The following is a 23,861-nucleotide window of genomic DNA, read 5'->3' as shown; positions in this document are numbered from 1 at the left end:
TACATATTTTTGTTGTTACAAAATAATGCTAGCGTTACTAATAATATTTCAAAGATAAGTATAAATAATTTTTGCACACTAATTTAGTAAAATAATTCAGAGTTAGTCAATCAATTTGTAGAACAATTTGTGAAAAAATGTATATGAAAAAAGCATCCATTTTAAAGCTATTATTATATTTACATGGTATTTTTTTGTTATTTACAGTTTTTCTCAGTTGCTTTGGTGCATTTCTCACAACACTACATTTGCACAACAGTTAATGCATTTCTCAAAACAATTATTACAAACTGCAAAACCTAGTTGATAACCTGCAAAAGCGTGTCACTTGCTCAAAATGGAACGCTCATTCCTCAAAAGCAAGTATTCGTGTCAATGAAAGTGTCAGTGTCATCTACAGTTGAAGTCAGAATTATTAGCCCCCTGAATTATTAGCGCCCCTGTTTATTTTTTCCCCAATTTCTGTTTAACGGAGGGAAGATTGTTTCAGCACATTTCTAAGCATAATAGTTTTAATTACTCATTTCAAATAACTGATTTATTTTCTCTTTGTCATGATGACAGTAAATAATATTTTACTTGATATTTTTCAGGACACTTCTATACAGCTTAAAGTGACATTTAAAAGCTTAACTAGGTTAAAAAGGTGAACTAGGCAGGTTAGGGTAATTAGGCAAATTATTGTATAACGATGGTTTGTTCTGAAGATTATTGAGGAAAAAATTAGCTTAAAGGGGCTAATAATTTTGTCCCAAAAATGGGATTTAAAAAATTTAAAACTGCTTTTATTTTAGCCGAAATAAAACAAATAAGACTTCTATTTCAGAAAAAAAAATATTATCATCAGACATACTATGAAAACTTCCTTGCTCTGTTAAAAATCATTTGGGAAATATTTTGAAGAGGAAAAAAAAAATCAAAAGGGGGCTAATAATTCTGACTTCAACTGTAGATGAAAAGTCAAGATATCATTGTTTATAAAAAAGATAGTCAAATGGCTTTGTCATGTTTTCATTATGACACTTTACATTTTTTCAATGCAAAAAAGTCTGACTTTGGTGACACTTCCTTAAAAATGCTCAAGACAGCACTATTTGCACAGCCATTTGAAAACCAAAGTAAAGTTAGACATCACTGCCTTTAGTGAGTTATCTGAGTACAAGACACTGAATATGTATGTTTCACGTTTTTACTGCATTTGCTCTTTGCAATTCTAATTTATTCACAGCATTGTACAAAAGAATAAAAACACCCTTGTTTACAACAAACATAAACTGCACAGAGCTGTGCACAACTGTAAACAATATTGCAGTACATATTGAAACTGAACCTACAACATACACAGGTCTGTAAATCATTCATGAAATTGTTTAATTTAGAAGACATTTTCAGGAAATAAAAGATTAAAAAATTTGTATAAAATTAGCTTGACAGGTTTTAACAACTAGTTCACCGTTTTTGTATGTAATGACTTAAGTAATGAAATGAGGACAAAAGATAATGTTATAAAACAGCAAAGAGTTGTATGAGAGCAATAGACAAATTACCATGTTAGTAAACATTCAGGATGCGTGCGCAGGGAGGTGTCAGAAAAAAAAACGGGAGCGCTAGCATTTACAGTGAGGGAATGAAATCCGATGAGGTACAGAGTTTGTTGTTGTCTTAGAAATAAGTTATATTGATTACATATTTACATAATGTAATAAAGATCAACTTTAAAGTATTAATGTGTTTAATACTTGATTTCAATTATTTATTATTACATATTTTTGTTTTTAAAAATAATAGTAACATTCCTATTATCATTATTATTATTATTATTATTTTAAAGTTAAAAGTAAGCTATTTTTACACAATAATCTAGTAAAAGAATTCAGATTTAGTCAATTAATTTTGTGGAATAATTTGGGGAAACTTTTTGTGAAAAAAACATCAACAATTTTAAAGTAAGAGTAAATATATTTACATGGCTATTTGATAATTATTTAAATAGACTTTTGCATGTAACATCCTTTTTAATGTTAAGTGAGTAATAATTCCTAAAATGAAACTGTTCTAAGTTACGTATGTAATCATTTAGTGACTCATATGGGCAGCATATTCTGCAGCATAAATTATATATTTGCAAATGACTGTTTATTTATTATTAAAAACAGGCAGCAGGGGTGAAGATGGGTGACGCAGTGGCGCAGTAGGTAGTGCTGTTGCCTCACGGCAAGAAGGTCTCTGGTTTGAGCCTCAGCTGGGTCTGTTGGCGTTTCTGTGTGAAGTTTGCATGTTCTCTCTGCGTTCGCATTGGTTTCCTCCGGGTGCTCCGGTTTCCCCCACAGTCCAGAGACATGAGGTACAGGTGAATTAGGTAGGCTAAATTGTCCGTAGTGTATGAGTGTGTATGGATGTTTCCCAGAGATGGGTTGCAGCTGGAAGGGGATCCGCTGCATAAAACATGTGCTGGATAAGTTTGCGGTTCATTCCGCTGTAGCGACCAGGGATTAATAAAGGAAAGAAGCCGAAAAGAAAATGAATGAATAAATGATTGAATGGGTGAAGATATTACACAGTTTGTCCATTCATATAACCTTGAATAAATTGTGAATGCGAAATTAATAAAAAGGTGTAGAATATAGCATTAATTCTAACATGTAAATGAATGTTATAGTTTATTAGATGATGATATTATATTATTAATGGTAGTAGTAGTAATTTTTAGATATATTTACGTATAATTACCATCAATTTATCTAATTATTTAGCAACTTAGCAAAAATTCGGATGGGAAAATTAATTAACTAAAAAGTAGTGAAGAGATTAAACAGTTTGAGTTTGTAAAACCCCACAAAAAAGCATTTGAGACTGTGGGAAATCACTAGTCATTTGCAGCCTGTCAATATGTGTCAGGATCTGGGGTTTTATTAGCGTTGGTCTGGTCAGCAGTGTTTAATATGGATGCTAAAGTCTTATTATCTGTGCAAGGCCACAAAGAGGCCCGGGGCTCCTGCCTGTAATTTATGTTGCCGTAGTGACAGAGGTGCCATTGAAGAGGCCATGACTGGCAGTGAACGGTTTGGCTGATTTACTGGAATATTTAAGCACGTCCACAGAGGATTGGGACAATTGTTGTGGGACACGCGCATGCTTGCTGCCTGTGTAAACCCCCTTCTAGCTGCCTTAATTTATTTTTTCTTGTTTATTTTGACATCGCCTAACACACACACCACCTGGAACCTTTATATTTAGTGCATTATTTGATCTATCTGTAAAGTGCCAGTAGAAAAGTTGTGGTTGCATTGCTTGTTCTTAATGAAAAGTTTGTATTTTTTTAGTTTGTATTTATTAACAATTTTTTTTTTCTCAAGGAAGCCAATAATTATAGATGACACTGTTTTTTAAATTATTTCTATTAACTAGAAGTCTGCTATTTTTGCTCTGCAAACCATGTGAGATAGAAAGGAAAAAATCCATTATTCATTGCAGTATTTGTTGAGTAAGTAGGCGCTATAGATTTTTGATTGAAGGTGGAAAATTACTGAGCACTTGGAAAAGCCTTGCTGGTCCCCAGATAATAGCATAAATTATTGACTTAAAGAAATGTGTACTGCTTTTATATTCAGCTTTTGTTTGTCTTTACAATAGAAAGTAATCAGAATGCAGATCATGGATAAAAGTCTATGAATGTACAGTACACCTAAAAGTCTATGCAAGATTGGAAATGTCTGTCTATTAATATATACAGTTGAAGTCAGATTTATTAGCCCCTCTGAGTTATTAACCCCCCCCCCACCCCCCCGTTTATTTTATCCCCCAATTTCTGTTTAACAGAGGGAATATTGTTTCAACACATTTCTAAACATAACAGTTTTAATAAATCATTTCTAATAACCGGTTTATTTTATCTTTGCCATGATGACAGTAAATAATATTTGACTAGATATTTTTCAAGACATCCATACAGCTTAAATTGACATTTAAAGGCTTAACTTGGTTAATTAGGTTGACTAGTCAGGTTAGGGTAATTAGGCAAGTTATTGTATAATGATGGTTTTAAAAACTGCTTTTATTTCAGCCAAAATAAAACAAATACAACTTTCTCCTGAAGATTTTTTATCAGACATACTGTGCAAAGTTCCTTGCTCTGTTAAACATCATTTGGGAAATATTTAAAATGAAAAAATAATAAAAGGGTCTAATAATTCTGACTTTAACAATATATATATAATTCTTTGAGATAAAAATCTGCCTGTTGACAGTCGTTTTCTAGTCAATGTTCATTGTTATGTATTACATCATTCAATCTAATCTGCAGAATTGATTTCATTTATCGCACAAAAGATCTGCTGAAAGAAAATGAGCGGTGAATTGTCATCAGTTCTTCCTAGCAAACACATTGTTCTCCTCCCCCATTGGCCAGTAGACAGGTGCTGACTATCAGCCAATCGGTGCATGTCTTTCGAGCTGAGATGTAGTTTCCGTGGTGATGGTCTGGGTTTGAGCAACAGCCTTCATTTGTGTCTCAGCGGGGACGCTTGACCCCTACCTGCCAAATCAAGCACACATACAGAGGAATCATGTGTCTGAGTGAACACTGTCAGCCCTCATACACGGATAATCAACAGGGCAGATGCATATACGGGATCGTTTCATCTCTTAGTTACGCTCACAGATGTAAAATAAGGTTTAGGATAGAGCTGGATCTGTGATGATCTCTCCATATGGGAGAGCATGTTTGTGTGCATATGGAGGATGAAGAAAAACTGCTGACAAAACTACATGTGCTCCCCTTGATCTCGGTCTGCACATGTAAACAGAGCATTGATCATCTTGTACTTTGGTTAGCTGATTTTGCAGTGTAAAAGAACTAACAAACTTGCCTTTTTATTCATTTGTTTATTTTTTTATTTATTACGCATATGTATTTAGGTAACATTGTAGATTGTATTAAAAAAACTCTTTGGTAATAATTTTTTTGAATTTCTTTATATGTTAATCAGACATATCTCGAAATACAGTTGAAGTCAGAATTATTAGCCCCCCTGCTTATTTTTTCCCCTTAATTTCTCTTTAACAAAGAGAAGATATTTTTTTCAACACATTTCTAATCATAATAGTTTTTATAACTGATTTCTAATTACTGATTTATTTTATCTTTGCCATGATGACAGTAAATAATATTTGACTAGATATTTTTCAGGACACTTCTATACAGCTTAAAGTGACATTTAAAGGCTTAACTAGGTTAATTAGGTTAACTAGGCAGGTCAGGGTAATTAGACAAGTTATTGTATAACGATGGTTTGTTTTGTAGAAAATCAAAAAAATAAATAGCTTAAAGGGACTAATAATATTGATCTTAAAATGGTGTTTAAAAATAAAAACTGCTTTTATTTTAGCCGTGATAAAACAAATAAGACTTTCTCCAGATGAAAATATACTCAGACATACTGTGAAAATTTCCTTGCTCTGTTAAACATAATTTGGGAAATCCAAAGGGGGCTAATAATTCTGATTCAACTGTATCTGAAACTATTTCAGCATCATATTTTCACCAATAATAATTATAGTTATATTTTTATACTTTTCACGATCAAATTCAAATATAGTTTTGATAAATTTCCTTATAGTTTACACTACCGACATTAAACTGCAACCTTTATAAACACTGAATGACGATTGCAGTTACAGAATAATAATCATGTTGACACAGCAAACATTTAACACCCTATTCTCCCTCCCATCAACTCGTTCCGTAAAAAAAAAAAAAGATCAAGCTCAAAAAAGGGATATATGTTTAAATTAGGTAAAGAGTGTTTTCCCAGAGCTGCTTGTTTGAAATGTCAGCCACACTGACTATTTATCAGGTCAGCCAAAAAGAAAAGAGAGCACAGTGTGAGCTTAGAGCAAAAGCACTGACAACAGAGCTGCACGATATTGGGAAAATGGATGTTGCGATATTTAAGTTTTTTTGCAATTTATATTGCAATTTTTCTCAAGATAGCTTAATGATTCTAGATTGATTAGGATGATTCTGTAGAGGAGTGCATAATATATATATCTCAATGACAAGAAACTATGCTGTGAGTACCAGGTCCTGTAGTTCTCAAATTCACGCTAGACCTTTTATAAGAAATTTATCGGTGTTTTAAACTAATGTAAATCCTAATCAAGCTGACATTTTCAATAACACAAGCTGGATTTCTATCCTAACGTGAATCTTTTAAAAATTCTCCAAAAAAAAAAAGAAAAAAAATCAAATGCAAATTGGGTCAAGTTGTTAAGGGGGTCACACACTAGATGCACCGATCGACACCGCACCACACAGCGTCATGCATTTAAGAATTCTAAACATACACTGTAAAAAATGCAGGGTTCCACACAATTCATTCATGTTGTCCCAACAGAAATTGATTAAGTTAACTTAACACTTTTAACAAACTTATGTGGATTGAACATAAAAAAAATTAAGTTGTCCCAATGAAATCTTAAGAATTGTGTTGTTTCAGCTCATTTTAATTAAGTAGTTTGAACAATTTAAAAGAATTTTTTTTGAGTGTAGATTTCTATGAGGGTATGCACAACAGCGCTGCAAGTCGGCGGCTGTCTGCGTCGCCCAGCTAAAGCTCAGGACACTGTTCATATTTCTAAATGTATGCATTACTTCCAACAGTCATATGCGCAGCACTGAGCAGCGCATCCAGTGTGTGATCCACTTAGGAGTGGCTGACTATAGTATTGGTTACCTAGTAATCAACAGTAAACAAGTCAAGAATTATGGAGACAGCTGATTAATCATGTATGTGTAATGTCAGTTATATCTGAGTACATTCAGTGCTTCTACATTTCCCATTAATTGCATTAACCCTATTTTCACATAAGTCCAAAACCACCCTTAAGTAAACACATTTTTTTTTTTCATGAATTATTTCATGAATTTTTTTTTTCATTGAAATTTATCATTTCCATCACTCAATTCTCATGGAATACTTTCAATTGTGCATTAACACAGGGTCATGGAAACCCAGCTGCTGACATGCAAAACAGAGAAAGTTTGAAATTTATATATGTCCCATTAGCCTACTCTGTCCTTCATGGATAATCTTTCCGTCTGATGTTTGTATACATATGTGACAACCATTGCAAAACATTCAATTGACATGGTCAAAATATGACACATTGACACAGCCATACTCAAATTTCACATATTTTAGTGTAACGACTTTTGATCTTGATTGCCCTCCATATGTGTTACTTGTGTACTGCTAAAAGTATAATTCACACATATGCACCACATTATCATACGTGTAATCCTGTTACTAGAAGTTCCAACATGTTTCTAGTTCAAAAATTAATTATTAACTAAAGCTTTACATTATTTTTGTAACATTTCAGTTCACTTACTTCTCTCTTTTTTGAAGAGTAGTTTTTATCGCTGATCAGTTTCAGAGTCTTTAGAATAGAGCTCACCAGCAGGCTCAGGCTCAGACAATCAAAACAAAAGAAAGGGATTTGTTGGGGCTCAATAAGATTGACTGGCAGTTGGGGGAAGGGCTGTTTTAATCAGAAGGTCCCTCGTATTTGTTCTGAAAGCCAATGTATTCCACTGAAGTCCTCTGGGGAACTTTATAAACAGCCATTTGCTGAATTTTAGCAGTGTCAGCAAAAGAAAGATGCACTGGGACGGTTTATAAGAGTGATCAGATTCAATCCATAAATCAAATGTGAAGCACAGGTCAAAAATATGACTTACACTATATTGAAAACACACTTGTTTATCCATTATCAAGTTAAATAACATGACATAGAAACCTTACATAGAAACTATTTCTCAGTAAATATAGCAAATAAATGCTGGCGCATTAAAACAAAAAATTGTTATTAAACTATTATATCCATTAGAACAAGACTTTGTTTACCTAACATTTTTAGGAATAGAAAGATATCGGGAATTCAAATTAATTATTGCAAAAAAGAAAAAAAAATACTAACTTTTATGTTTCTCTTGCTTTTTTCTGTTCTGTTTATCAAAATTGGATTTTATATTTCCTTCTAACATGTTCACTTGGGTTTACTTATTTTTGGACTGTGATCTTAAGTTGTTTAGTACCAGTTTAAGGTTTAGTACACTGTCAGAAATAAAGGTAAGATAAAGGTATGCGAGCTGTCACTGGGGTGGTACCTTTTCAAAAGGTACACATTTGTACTTAAAGGGTCCATATTGGTACCTCAAAACTATATATTAGTACTTAAAAAAATAAGAGGAACACTTTTGTTCTTTTTAGATACTAATGTGTACCCTTGAGGTATTAATAAGGACCTTTTAGGTACAAATTTGTACCTTTTGAAAATATTTCTGAGAGTGTGCTGACTAATCTAATGCATATGCACAATTATAGTATTGTAAAGCATCCTATAGAAAAATATCGATTTAAAAGAAAGATCTGTGTGGGGTGTACTTATATATGCTGAGAACTGTACATTAAATCTATTAGTTTTTAGTTTTATAGCTTAAAATTAAATATTTGTCACATGTAGTTTTAGAGATAGACTACTTTACCTGTTAATACCCATTTATTATAGTATCTTGACTACTTTGCTTGTCTTTTTAGGGCAAGCCGTATATCTTCGACCGAGTCCTTCCTCCAAACACAACACAAGAACAAGTATATGATACCTGTGCCAAACAGATCGTTAAAGGTATATTACAGATTTGCAGAAATAATTCAAATTATATTATAGTATAATGTTTTTAAGGAAATGTATGGATATTTGAAACATGAATCTTGCCCTTTCAGATGTGCTGGATGGCTATAATGGGACCATCTTTGCTTATGGCCAAACCTCATCAGGGAAGACTCACACTATGGAGGTAAGGACCTATTATGCCATTATATCATATCACATTTGGTTTCAAGTTCATGCTCTTCTATAGTTAAATAAAACAATAACGTTCAGCATATACAGCTACTGTGAGAAAGTGTCATAAAATGCTTGAGGTGGATGAATGTCTCTCAGCATCTTTTATGAAATGACTGAAATGCCAAACAGCTGCAAAATGCCACTGGACTGCTGGCGTTTCCCTGGAAACAGCCCGAGCTTTCACGAATGCTTTGAATATAAAGTCAATAAATTCAGTCGCTTGTAAATTGTTTGTGAAAACGAATTGCTTTTTGCAATGATTGAAACATGCAAATTATCATGCAAATGATCAGTATTTTAATTTTTCAGCAAAAAAAACACAGGCCAGAAATCAGCTTTTCAATTAAGAGGGGACAATAATCCGATATCAATGTATATCGCGATAGATTTTTTTTCAATAACGATGATATGATTTTTAAACCCATTTTCGGTATTTCAATATAAACTTGCATATATGTATTTTATTATATATTTATAAGATCTTATACATTGTATCATTTGTCACTGAATGACTTTCAGTACTTAGCCGTCAGAAAGAGCGTGATGTCACTTGCATGATGACGTACATCACAGACGCTGCCAGCACCTTAGCAGTTGGTTAAGCTCCGTCACAGAAAGTTTTAACTATAAAATGACTGCCCTGAATACAGATGTGAATAAACAAGCTTCCACAAGTAAGAATGCAGACGAATTAGTTGATGAGAGAGGAAAGACATAGTGTGGAAGTGGTTTGGCTTTTTAAGTTCAGATAATCTTATAGTTTTGGTGCTCTGCAAAAATGTGCGGGAGAGTGGTGCTGACTAGCAGCAGGAACACATAAAATCTGTTCCACCCGATAGAACATACTGAGAGTCAGAAGATGAGGCATCATAAAAGTTTAAATCAACCTGTCGCCTCACCATCACCACCATCCACCTCCCCGACACTGAAACCAGCGATGTTAGAAGAGAAGGCAATGAAGAGAAGGCAAACAGAAATGGCTAAGAGGCGCCATGTACGATTTAAATCAAATTTCGCTTATCAACACGAGCACATACACCTATAAATTACTCTCATATAAACCTCTCCTATGTTCAAAACATGTATGAAACTTGAACAAAATACATATAGCATGTTTTGTGTTTGAGGAATGCATGCCACATAGTGGCTACATGGGTAAACCAAACTATAAACAGTTCTTGAATTATTAGAGTTTTTTTCTCTGTATAGTATTTTAGTAACAATGTTTCCAAAAACTGCAGTTATAATTATTGAATCTGCCTACACTAAAAATAACAACAATACAAACCTGTTACCTTTAGGGGCAGCTTCATAATGCACAGCTGATGGGCATCATCCCTCGCATCGCCCAGGACATCTTTGAACACATCTACTCTATGGATGAAAACCTAGAGTTCCATATCAAGGTACAGACCACTTCTTCACAGATGCACTTCTTCAAACAATGTAATGCATTGTTTTTTTCTTTTTTTGAGTTTTTTTTTTTTCGAAAATATTTTTTTCGAAATTATGTTTACAGTACATAAGATCATACTATGCAACATTACAGAAAAATTGTAAGCACTTCCGTGTGAGTGTTTATAACACAATGGCTGATGGAGTGACCATAATTTTGACTTTTCTCTATTCTCAATACTCAATACTCAATGAGTTGGTTCAAATAAATCCAGAAATTACAATTTTCACTATAGAAGTTTGCCAAATGTGATGATTTTTGAAAATGACCCAAATATGAAAAGTGTCCATTAGGCAGCTGTACAATTACACTTTTGAAATAATTAAACTTCATATTGTTTTTAATAATGCGCCTACATTACCAAGTATAAAAATTCTTAAGTTTATAGCAGCCTGAAAAATAATAAATAAATGTTACAGAATGTAATCATTTTATTGCAATATAATGAATGCTGGTTTGCTGTGTGACTGTGAGATGTTGTTTGAGACGAACTTAAATGAGTTATTTTTAAGTATAAAGTCACTTTTTAATTTATTATCATTATTTCAAATAATACTTCATTTTAATTAACAAAAAATCACATCCCTCACTACAGGTCTCTTATTTTGAAATATACCTGGACAAAATCAGAGACTTGCTTGATGGTGAGATAAAAAACAAACAAAAAAACTATCACTTTTCTCATGAATGTTAAGATTCTGTTAAAAATTCTATAAATCTGTTTTCATGCACCAAATTTCTTTTTGTTTCCCAATTCTAAAGTTTCAAAAACCAACCTGGCTGTACACGAGGATAAGAACAGGGTGCCCTTTGTCAAGGTAGGACAGATGCACAGCACATAGTTTTCCAATTACAGACGTTATGCAGACATTGTGTTTTAATGCTCTTCTGTTTGCAGGGTTGCACAGAGCGCTTTGTGTCCAGTCCAGAGGATGTCATGGATGTGATTGACGAGGGTAAAGCCAATCGCCATGTGGCTGTCACAAGTGAGTGACCATTCCCTGATAAAATACTGTACATCTATCCAGAATCAGACATAGCTAACATACAGTGCTGTCATCTTGACTTGTTCTCTGATGTTACATTGTGTTACAGACATGAATGAGCACAGCTCCCGCAGTCACAGCATTTTCCTCATTAATATTAAGCAGGAAAATGTGGAGACAGAGAAGAAACTGAGTGGAAAACTCTACCTGGTGGATCTGGCTGGAAGTGAAAAGGCATGTTTCCTCAGCTTTCTGTTTATGTTCAGTTAATTCACTTTAAAGGCAATGATAGGCACCTAGTCATTGCCATTAAAGTGAAATTACTAAACCTACACTGGAGCCTGAGAAAAATGCTAATTTTAGGAGAACATTTCAGTTTTTGTATTTGAAATCTTCAATTGTTTTATATGTTATACTATAAACCTACAAATTTGAGTGACCATATTTGCATAAATTTGTAAATAATGCAGATAATTTTCCTCAACATCTTAAAACTTCATATCCAAGTCTGAAATTAGAATTATTTGAGTATGATCAAATCTTTTTTTGTCCTTCTCTACTGTATATTATCAGTAATTGTGGTTTGTGGATTTAAAGTTTAAACTCCCTGACTTAATAAAACTACACAATAAACTGCAGAGTGATATAATATCCCTCCTATTTTTCTCTCATCCTCTGACTTTCTCTCTTTCACAGGTCAGTAAAACTGGAGCTGAGGGATCTGTGCTGGACGAGGCTAAAAATATCAATAAGTCTCTCTCTGCTCTGGGGAACGTCATCTCAGCCCTGGCTGAAGGAACCGTAAGTGCTCAACCATTTTTTTCTTCCTCACTGAAATACTACTCATCATGTGTATACAATCTAGGCCACGTTTATCCATCTCAAACAGAGCAAAGCAATATGTTTTCATTGTAAATTATGTATTGGCTTCTCTTTGTCATGACAGAAAACCCATGTGCCGTACAGAGACAGTAAAATGACCAGGATCCTGCAGGACTCTTTGGGTGGAAATTGCAGAACAACTATCGTCATCTGCTGCTCTCCTTCTGTATATAATGAGGCTGAGACAAAGTCCACCCTCATGTTCGGCCAGAGGTCCTCACATTTGATTTCTTTTTATAAAGACTGTAGTTAACATTAGTTAGGTGTGTGGCAACTAATATGTGTGTATATAAATAATTGTATATATTGCTTTGTCTTCACACAGAGCCAAAACCATCAAAAACACAGTTTCTGTTAACATGGAGCTCACAGCTGAGGAATGGAAGAAGAAATATGAGAAGGAGAAAGAGAAAACCAGAAATCTGAAGATCATCATCCAGCGCCTAGAAAATGAGCTCAAACGATGGAGAAAAGGTAACAAAAACCACACATTCTGTGCCATGATTTACAGAAGACGCAAAAAAAATCATTTAGTGAATCAGGTTAAGTCAAGCTTTATTGTCATACCACTTCATGTATGGACATACAAAATGTTGAACAAAATGATGTGTCTCGTAGGACAATGGTGCTACATTTACATTTACATTTACATTAATCATAAATACAAACACAACACTGGACATAAGAGCTATTTTTATATATAAAAAAAAACTATTTTGTTTATAACCTATTAAACAAACTTTTTATATAGTATGTGAACAGCAAGATGCTTGTATAATTTAAAATATAATTAAAGTTAGTATCATCACTGATTGAGTTATTTGATGTATTTTAAAACCCAGAATGTGAATGTTGTTTTATTTTAAACACAAGTCAGAATCATTAGCCCCTCTTTTTTTTGTTTAAAATAATTCTCAAATGATATTTAACAGAGCAAGGAAATTTTCACAGTATGTCTGTTAATACTTTTTCTTCTTGAAAAAAGTCTTATTTGTATTATTTCAGCTAGAAAAAAGCAGTTTTTAATAAAAAAAAACATTTAAGGTCAAAGTTATTAGCCCCTTTAAGCTATTTATTTTTGCGATAGTCTACAGAACAGACCATCGTTATACAATAACTTGTCTAATTACCCTAACCTAATAACCCCTGTTAAGTCTTTAAATGTAAATTTAAGCTGTATAGAAGTGTCTTGAAAAATATCTAGTCAAATGTTATTTACTGTCATCATGGCAAAGATAAAATAAATCAGTTATTATAAATTAATTATTAAAACTATTGTGTTTAGAATTGGGTTGAAAACGATTACATCAAAAACTGTCTGACCTCTGTAAATGTGACCCCAGAAACAAAATGATATATGCATGACCTCAACTCAAACTTTTTTCAGTACTTTAATCAACAAAAACAAAAATATACAATATTTTGTAAATGTCTTATTTTGTAGGAGATAAAGAAAAAAGAAAATAATATATATATATATATATATATATATATATATATATATATATATATATATATATATATATATATATATATATATATATATATATATGTAAATAAAAAGTAAATAATTAATTATATATATATATATATATATATATATATATATATATATATATATATATATATATATATATATATATATATATATATATATACATACATTTCCTACAAAATAGGACATTTAAAAAAAAGAACTAGTAAATATTTGTTTTTGTTTATTGAAGCACTGAGGAAGTTTTGAGATGATGCATATATCATTTTGTTTGCTGGGGTCACATTTACAGAGGTCAGTCAGTTTTTGATGTAATCGTTTTAACAAATGCTTTCCTTTTAAGATTTGAGTCCTGAAATGGATGCCATAAGGAGGGGAGGCAGTTATTTCTTCTCCCTCAATTTAAGACTTATTAAGGCCAGAGCTGATTTGTGTTTTTGAGTAAAATAATGATGTTTTCAAAGCGGAAATGAAGTTATTTAATAGTACTTGTAAATATGATGAGAACCTGACACTAATTGGCTTACATATAAACCATATGTGTACTGATGACAAAAATCCACTATAATTGACAAAGATAAATACCAATTAGCACTAATAACACAGATTGTAAAATAGTAAATACGTAATGACTTTAAACAGACTGGCCTGTCATTAAGTCAATGCATGTTAGCTGCAAAGCACTAATGGTCATTAGCACTACTGTATATGGCTGAATGTAATCCCATTCTTTTAATATTTATGTTTTCATTTCCAACCTCGAGCTTTTCCTGTTTCTTCTTCTGTGAATCCTGTAAATGTTCTTGTTCCTCATTATCACTTTCTCCTGCATCCCCATGAATAGAGTTGTTTTTCTGTGTCGGTGTTATCAGCTCGCTCCACCTCTGCAGCACACAAAACACACACAGATGCTCAGTTCAACCTTTCTCATCCATCTCAGCACAACAAAGCCCAGAGAAAAACTCTTTGTGCAGCTGTTCTTTCCTGTACATCTAATCAGCTTTCTCATCTCTGTCTTCATCACCAGGTCTGCAGGACTGTAGTTGATCACGGAACCAATGTCTTAATTTGAGCTATTATATAAGGAATTTGGATTTTAAGTAACACACACAAGCAGCATATTTTTGTCTGCACCTATAAAAGGGCCATTTTTAACATGTATAATGATTTCCCTTATGAAAAGAAATATACCTTTCTTCATTTTATGAAGTATAAATCAGTAGGGTTGAAGTATATATATATATATATATATATATATATATATATATATATATATATATATATATATATATATACATACAGTTGAAGTCAGAATTATTAGCCCCCTGTTTATTTTTTTTTAAGTACTAGTTTTAATAACTCATCTCACGGATTTATTTTATTGACTAGATATTTTTCAAGACACATCTATACAGCTTAAAGTGACATTTAAAGACTTAACTTGTCAGGGTTCTGCCACTCAGGTCTTGTAAATTCTTGTTTTGGTGGCAGAACTCGGACACTACCCATGTCTGGTCCTGTTTCTGTCTCTTGTGTGTGTGCGCGCCGTCGTGGGTGTACGCAGAGTGTGAGCGCTCCTGCTTGATGCGGCCGCGCGCGCGCTCTGCGTCACTCAGACGCGTGCGCTCTTGTACTCGTGTTTGTGTTTTCGTCTGTCAGCAGCGTGGTGTTTCATTCCCAGCGTCTCAGTCTTGTTGGTTTCGGTTTTGGTCAGCGCTGGGATGAGGCATGCACGCTGCGTGTGTGAGCGCACGGTGAGTGCTTTCATTCATCGTGTGCTCGTGTCTTGCGTCTTTTGTCAAAGCACGTGGCTCTGTGTTTACATTGTGGTCACGTGTTTTTGTTGTGTGCTTCAGTGTTGTGTTATGTGAGCGCATGGCTTATATTGTCTCTCTGTGTCATGCGCTCTCCTGTCTATTGTCTAGTCCCACCCTCCTTGTTAACCCATCATTAGTTAATTGTGTTCACCTGTGTGTCAATTTACTTTTTGCTTTATAATCCCCCTCATGATTTCAGTCCTTTGCCAGTTCGTCGTCGATTGTTTCCTGTCTTGTGTCCAGCCCTGTCTTGTCCTGCCAGTCTAGTCAAGTTTGTTTGTTCGTTTATTTGTTTTATTAGAGTTTTCCCCCTCGGGGTTGTTTGTTTTGCCTTTTTGTTTTTATTTTATTCTTAATAAACACCCATTATTTGCTGCACCTGAGTCCTCGCTCCTTTTTCCCCTCACCGAATGTGACATAACTAGGTTAATTAGGTTAACTAGGCAGGTTAGGGTAATTAGACAAGTCGTTGTATAATGGTTTGTTCTGTAGACTATCGAAAAAATATAGCTTAAAGGGGCCAATAATTTTGATCTTAAAATGTAAAAAAAATCTTAAAAGCTGCTTTTATTCTAGTCTAAATAAAACTGTCTAAATAAAACAAATATGAAAACTTTTTTTAAAAAGTCAGTGTGGGGGGGGGGGCTGATAATTAATTAATAATTAATTAATTAATTAATGATTAATTATTAAATAAATAATTCTGACTTCAACTGTACTTTCTGTCAGTATTATTCAAGTATAGTTAAGTGCAATTGTATGTATTTTTCTGAGAACTACGTAAAGTGCATTTTAGAGAAATACTTGAAAGGTAGACTGAAAGTATTTCTTATTTTAAGCTTTAGTTTAAAGAAATTATGCTAATAGTACACTTGAAAAAAATTTTAAGGATTGTAAGGAATGAAAACGTCAGTCTGGAGACCGTTGAGGCTTGTAGTAAGGCATATTAGACATAATATTATCTATTTGACTGACATACAGTATTTGTTTTACGTTCATTTTCAGGTGAGACTGTACCTGTGAATGAGCAGCACAGCAATAAAGAATCCAAGAACTGTGAAGCGGCTCCTGTAATTGACACTTCGGCTCCGCCTCCTGAGCCTCTGTCTGATGCAGAGAAAACCCAGTATGAGGAGCTGATCAATGACCTGTATCAGCAGCTTGATGACAAGGTGAGAAATACCTCTTGCAAACCTTTAGAAATGTGCATGGGGAAGTGCAAGCCTCACTGTTCAACCCCTCTCTTCTCCATTTTCTCTTTCCTGGCAGGATGATGAGATCAACCAGCACAGTCAGCTGGCAGAGGACCTGAAGCAGCAGATGGTGGATCAGGATGAGGTGAGTCCTGCTCAAACGCAGTAACACTCATACCCATCACCATTTATGATGTCACATGTTGTCCCATGATGCATTGCCCGCAATGCATCTGAAATTAGAAGCAGCAGCCTTGAAACAGAGAAATTATAATCAAGCATCTTCACCTATGTAAACTGTGACTGGCTGCTAGCTGGTCACTGCCTGACTGTTTTCTGTGTTGCAGTGGAATGTTTATCAAAACTCTTTAAAATAAGCTCTTATCAGTCGGAAGTAATTGATGTTTCATATTGAACTCTGCCAGCTCTCTTCCTGTACTTATAATTCCCATCAGGTACAAGAGTATCTCTCAAGCAACAGCAAAGCAAAATTGCTCATAATTACACAAGTGGAAGAAAGAGAAATTTAAATATAAACATTGTTCCCATGGAAACAGTGCTGCAGCATCTTAGCTGAATCAAAGAGCTTAGAATGACCAAGAGGCGACACTTGATAGAACTTTCCATTGCAACAGCAGCGCTCAGCAACACCCCCAAATTCCACCATTTTAGAGTAAGAGCCATTGGCTGTCCATTGGATCTTATTGCTGACGTGATGGCAACCAGCTGCTTTGTTTTTTGTTTATTTAAAAAGCGCATTAAAGCTGAGATACATCCTGAAAGTTGACAATACAACACTTACTATCACAATCATCAGCACTTTTAATATTTTGTTTTACAGACTTATATTATGCTTTTGTTCTATTGGAATATTCATTCCAAAAAGGCCGCCGCGCCATCTAGTGGCTGTTTCCCAAATCGCATTAGAATGTTGCCTCTTGGTGATTCTAAGATCTTTGGCTGAATTTTCTTTTCTTTTATGACACATGGATAGTAGTCTACATAGGAACTCACGCTTCTGGTATCAGTTTTTGCTGTTCATTTTGATGAAGTTACATTTTTTAAAAGCATTTTGATGAACTGACAGATTTTACTTACATCTGAGAAAGGTTTTGATCATTTTAATGATTTTTTTAAAGAAGTTAAGACATGCTTTTCCTGACTAAAGCTGCATTTAATGAGCTGTTGTGTAATTTAATATATTTAACGAATTTATCATATTTCTGTGATTTTTCAAAGCAGAATTTAAGCATCATTACTCCAGTCTTTAGTTTCACATGATTTTTTAGAATTCATTATAATATGCTGATATGATGTTTAAAAAACATTTCTTATTAGTAACAAAATTGAAAACAGTTGTGATGCTTTGTAATTAGTGATTATGGTTGATAAGCACAATTTTCTAACAAAACACACTACATTGTCCCGCTAAGGCATTTCTATTCAATTCAATTCATCTTTATTTCTATAACGCTTTTACAATGTAGATTGTCAAGACAACTTCACATAGAAGATTCTAGTAAATTGAAACAGTATCAGTCTAGTTTTTAGTGTTGAAGTTCAGTTTAGCTTAGTTCAGTGTGGTTTAATTTTCACTGCTGAAAGTCCATCAATGTGCACCTCCACAAGTCCTGAACCATGCAAGCCAGTGGCGACTGTAGCGAGGAAAACACTTCAATTGACTAAAGTGAAGAATAAAAAACCTTGAGAGAAACCAGGCTCAGTTGGGCACGACCATTTCTCCTATGGACAAACATCTAGTGCAGAGCTGCAATCTAGGCGCCGGAGGCTGGAGGACCCTGGACGTCCATCGTGGAGAAGCTGCAGATGGGAGAGGTCACTGGCTGGTGTACAGGCTGGCCCTTCAGGATCAATGCAAGGACTTGTCTTGGTCTTACAGGAATCTCATGCTCTCCACTCCTCCATGACCACCACAGCAGCTGCTCAGGATAAGACCTGGTCCAGGATTATGGAAACCTCGGGAATAATAAAAACATATTTCTATATATTTTCATGGTAGTGATGGGTTGTTCTTCAACGATTGGTTCATTTTGAATAAATCTTTTGTATGATTTAAGAGTGATGAGTCCTCTCAGGGAGAGATTCATTCATTTGCGCATGTGCACATTTGTGCAGGTTTCAATCGGGTTTGAGTCATTCGTTCATCACGTGAAAGACAGAAGACAATCATATGCATTTAGAGCCGGGAAAAGATTTGATCTGTTTATTTCTCGAGTCCTAGGTTTGAGTCGTCTCTCTTTACATACTGTCACATAATGAACAAATGACTCAAAAACCAGAAGACTTGAAAGCTGAACTAATCATGGCTCCTTTCATCTCAGACCGTGTCCATTTGGTTAAGCTTATATGAGACAGTCTGTGTGAGGTGAACGAACCACTCAAATTTGAAGACCTGAAGCTGACATAATCATAAACAAAAGACAAGGTAAACAATAAACGATTATTTTCTCTTTCTTAAAGCATTCTAGTTAGGACTTGTTTGTAATGTGATCAACGTTTGGTGTAGTTGTAGATGAGTTTGAAAGCAACTCGTAACATTTTAAGCAAATCGAACAAAATGACTCAAAAAAAGATTCGTTCACCTCGCTGAATGAGACTCAAAGATCCGAGTCAGTATAAATGATCCGAACTTCCCATCACTAGTTCATGGTTCCACTGGCAGGGATGGACTGTGTGTACCAGATTGCTCACCCAAAATTGTAAACATGATATAGGCAACAATAGGCAGATCTGGTAGCTTCAGCAGCAGAATTCATCTTGCTAAAAGTTATTCTTCCACTGATATCATTCATTTTCGTAGTCCTGCTTTAAAAGGGTAAGTTAATCAAAAAATGATAAATTGCTTTGAATTTATTTACCCACACGCCATCCAAATGTTAGTGATTTTTATCTCAAGTAGAATATTAAAACTGATTTATAACACTTTGAGACTCAAAAAACACAAACAGGCAAAAGAATCTAATACCTGTGACTTTTGATGCAAAATAGTCATTGTGTCCAAGATTCTAGACACTATTTGTAACCTATAGTGCAGAGCTTTGTCAAAAGCTGTAAACAAAGTCAAAGTTTTTACCCCCAAATGATGTTAGGGCCAAACATTCCTGAAAGTAAAGTTCTTTATCATCTTCTCACTAACTATTTATACATGTTATCTAACGTCTCCATCTTGCATCCATACAGCTGCTGGCATCCACGCGACGTGACTATGAGAAGATCCAGGAAGATCTGAACCGTCTGCAGCGTGAGAATGAAACAGCAAAGGAGGAGGTGAAAGAAGTGCTCCAGGCCTTAGAGGAGCTGGCAGTCAATTATGACCAGAAGAGCCATGAGGTGGAGGAGAAAAGCAAGACAAACAACCAGCTCTCAGATGAGCTTGTGCAGAAGAGTGTAAGCAGATGGAGGGAATATAAATATGAGGAAAGCTTGTATGTATGAAGGATGCATGTGTTTAGTTTTGTTATTGTCCCCTAGAGCACTCTGGCTGGTGTGGAGCGGGATCTATCATCCTTGAAGGAGCTCAGTGAACATCACAGGAGGAGGTCAGCCGAGATACTCAGTCTGTTGCTCCGGGACCTCTGTGAGATTGGCAGTGTCATTGCCCTGAATGACCACAAGGTAAAAACACACACCTCATTTAAAAACTGAAACTACTCTACTAACAGGCCTGTTTTCATGTAAATTACTTTAAACCTGTTGTCTTATGTTTAGAAGTGTAAATGGCACCTTAGTGTTAATGACAATAAAGTATATTCATATCACAAACAAATAAAATACAATACAATGTGAACATGTCGTTATTTACATTAACAAATTAAAAGATTTTTAAAAATATAATTTTTTTTATAATATATATAAGCAATATCACATGTGAAGCAGTGCGATATGGTTCATTGCGTGCATTGGTTCGAGGCCGCTGGCCAAGTGCCTTAGCATCCCACCAGTGCTGATTTATAGCCAAATCGCACTGCTACGAGTGTGATATTGCGTTTATACAACAGTTCCACGGCATAATTGTGTGTATAAATAAAAAAACATAATCAAACATGGATAGTCTAAAAACCCTTTTTTATTAGGAACTACTTTCTTCCGCCATTCATTCACATCTGCAGCTGACGTTACTAATTCACCAACGTCACTTTAGAGGTAGTATTAAAATACTGTCTATAGTGTAATGTCTAATGTGATGACGAAACAGATGATTTTGCTCACATTTTAGGATTATAAGGCTGAATGTGACAATGCCATCAGTCTACAGAGATATCTCCCTACAGCGTTTACCCGGAGACTTTTAGGATTGAAAAAAAAGGAGACAAACTATTTCGCTCTTCCTATTGGCCTTTATGCATTTCTCCCAAGTGCTGTCGACTACATACAAATATGTTGCAAAATAAAATATTACATTATTGAAATAAAAGAATGATACAGCGGTAGAGCGACCATCACACACTTCTCTTCAGAGCTCGCTGAACTTAACTTAGCTCCCATGCATGCGTGCTTACATCTCAAAAGATAAAGCAACCACAGAAGAAGTCCTCTTAAAGGGGACATGGCATTTACAATGCATATCAAACATTAAGCGATCGTTACAATATCACAATAATTAACCCAGAAAAACCAGTGCAATAACTACCAGACTGCTGTTATGTTTGCGGGAAGGAAAAACGCTAAACAGATGCGGGCATTTCATTTTTCTTTCTGCCAACACAACACACATTCCTGATCTGCGTATCATATCTCACACTCAATGCGCTACAATTACTTATGGTAATGTTATAGATACAGCACTACAACATACAAAAGAGAGAGATCTACTTGAAATATCATTTACCAGTTTAATAATGATTTGATCAGCTGTATTTACGCTGTTTTAGGGTGCTTTCACACCTGCCTTATTTAGTTCGATTGAATCGCACTAGAGTTCGTTTCCCCTTTTGGTATGGTTCGTTTGGGCAGGTGTGAATACAGCAATCGTACTCGAGTGCGCACCAAAAGCGGACCAAATAAGCGTACCGAGACCTGCTTGAAGAGGTGGTCTCGGTAAGCTTTCAAACGAACCCTGGAGCGTTTAGCTTGTGGTGAGAATATGATTCGTACTAAAACAGGTCCAACCGCAAAAAGTACTGCGCATTTTGGACCAATTCAGCTGCCGTAGGCCTATGCGCTGTGCATTATGGGATATGGAGGAAAAATATTTGTTGACAGCGCTTTACCAACAGAGAGGGAGAGAGGGGAAAACATTACCTGATGGATCGTTGGTAATATTTCCGCAAGATGACCATGTCGCAGTTTAGCTAAATTAATTCACGTCTCTTCCTGAAGTGACAAGCGATGCATTAAACACTGTTTTCCAGCCGCGGCCGCGCTTCATTCTCGTAATGTATAGTTTGTCTAAACCAAGGATACAATCAGCCAGCGCAGTCGTCCCTCCAGAGTAAAAGGTTTTGTTTACCTCCGGGAGTTCACTGGCATTTTTCTGCACGTGAATTCTGACCAATCAATAAGCAGTTTAGGAAATATGTTCAACAACATCTGGCCAATGAGAGATGTGGATTTTGTCAGATGAGGGCATTTTAGTTCTTTTCAACTGGTTCGGACTAAAGCCAGCAGTGTGGTGTGAAAACGACCCAAAGACGGCATTTGTATAATTTATTACCCTTGGTCCGGACCAAATGAAGCGAACTACATGTGTGAAAGCACCCTTAGTCTTCTAAGGGTTTGTTATCAAAGTCTCTTTTAAGGTGTATTCTATAGTATGTTATTATGCGGTCCTGTCGCCATCTTGTGAATGAAAACGTCAACTGCCTTTAGTCTACTACTCAGTATGTCAGACTATGGCCGCCGACGAGCTGTCTCTCAGAAATTGTAAATATTTTAAAATAGGCTCTATTCTTATAAATAAACAGCATAGTTGCAATCTAAACAAGTACATTCTAGACTAAAAAAAGCCTCAAAAGCATATTATGTTGTTCCATAGATATATACACTAGATGTTGCATAGGGACGCTGAGTATGTGTCAATAGCGCCGCCATATTTGTAAAGTGCTTCAATTACAAGTGTTATTCTACCGCACTAACCAAGACAGTGTTACTACGTGAAAATGCTGGACTTTAGCGATGTTTACGGGTGTAGTAACGAGCAAACAAAGAAAACAAAGCACAGAGGCAGAACATTACATAGGTACGTTTTTTTACGTTTTTGTATGTTATAAACTTTTGTGCTACACAGGTAACGTTATTGATGATAATACAGTCACTTACTGAATTCACCATAAGGCAAAGTAGCATCAACTCACCCTAAATACTCAGCTTATGCTAGTTTTGTTGAACAAAATCAGCAAACAATGCAAAAGAAATATGACAACGAGATGCTGCGCTGCCAAAAACTTGTATTATTGTCGGCTAGTGAAGAAGTTATTATAACAGAGATTCATTCACAAACGAATAGCTCCCCCCGTCAGTATGAGAAGTGAAAGCAGTAGAGGAGGTGTGTTTCAGGAAGGGTAGATAGTACATTTCCATACACACAAACATAAGCTTTTTGTCCTGAATGCCTGTGCGATCAGTTGTCCATCAATGTAGAAAAGTAATGTAAAATATAATTTTCTGCTTGTTGCTGACTGGATGTGGGCGGAGTAATACACAAAGGGTAAAGAGGCTGTACGGGTGCTGATATTACTTAAATATCTCACAGCTATCAGTCAATCAGATTCAAGAACCAGACAGAACTGTTGTATATACAGTTAAAGTCAGAATTATTAGCTCCCCTGAATTATTAATTAATAACCAATTTCTGTTTAACAGATAGAAGATTTTTTCAACACATTTTTAAACATAATAGTTTTAATTACTCATTTTAAATAACTGAATTATTTTATCTTTGCCATGATGACAGTAAATAATATTTGACTAGATCTTTTTCAAGACACTTCTATACAGCTTAAAGTGTCATTTAAAGGCTTAACTAGGTTAATTAGGTTGACTAGGCAGGATAGGGTAATTAGGCAAATTATTGTATAACGATGGTTTGTTCTGTAGACTATTAAAAAAATATATAGCTTAAAAGGGGTAATAATTTTGTCTCTTAAATGGTGTTTTAAAAAT

At 34.9% G+C, this 23,861-nt stretch overlaps 1 protein-coding gene across 2 annotated transcripts in view; it reads left to right on the top strand.

The window, feature by feature from the left end:
- kif5c (kinesin family member 5C) overlaps window positions 1-23,861 on the top strand; it is a 35,910-nt gene that overhangs the window by 2,664 nt on the left and 9,385 nt on the right. For both annotated transcript variants that reach the window (XM_087266818.1, NM_001123275.1), the window contains 14 exon segments: window positions 8,601-8,688; window positions 8,787-8,860; window positions 10,212-10,316; window positions 10,962-11,010; window positions 11,129-11,184; window positions 11,265-11,352; window positions 11,462-11,586; window positions 12,049-12,153; window positions 12,299-12,447; window positions 12,560-12,708; window positions 16,552-16,718; window positions 16,816-16,884; window positions 19,941-20,147; window positions 20,232-20,375. In XM_087266818.1, coding sequence (XP_087122944.1) covers window positions 8,601-8,688; window positions 8,787-8,860; window positions 10,212-10,316; window positions 10,962-11,010; window positions 11,129-11,184; window positions 11,265-11,352; window positions 11,462-11,586; window positions 12,049-12,153; window positions 12,299-12,447; window positions 12,560-12,708; window positions 16,552-16,718; window positions 16,816-16,884; window positions 19,941-20,147; window positions 20,232-20,375 — 1,575 coding nt within the window.

The sequence above is a fragment of the Danio rerio genome, chromosome 9 (genome assembly GCF_052040795.2).
Source record: "Danio rerio strain M-AB ecotype USA chromosome 9, GRCz13ab, whole genome shotgun sequence".
Taxonomy (NCBI): Eukaryota; Metazoa; Chordata; class Actinopteri; order Cypriniformes; family Danionidae; genus Danio; species Danio rerio.
This window is presented reverse-complemented; position numbering and strand designations above follow the sequence as displayed.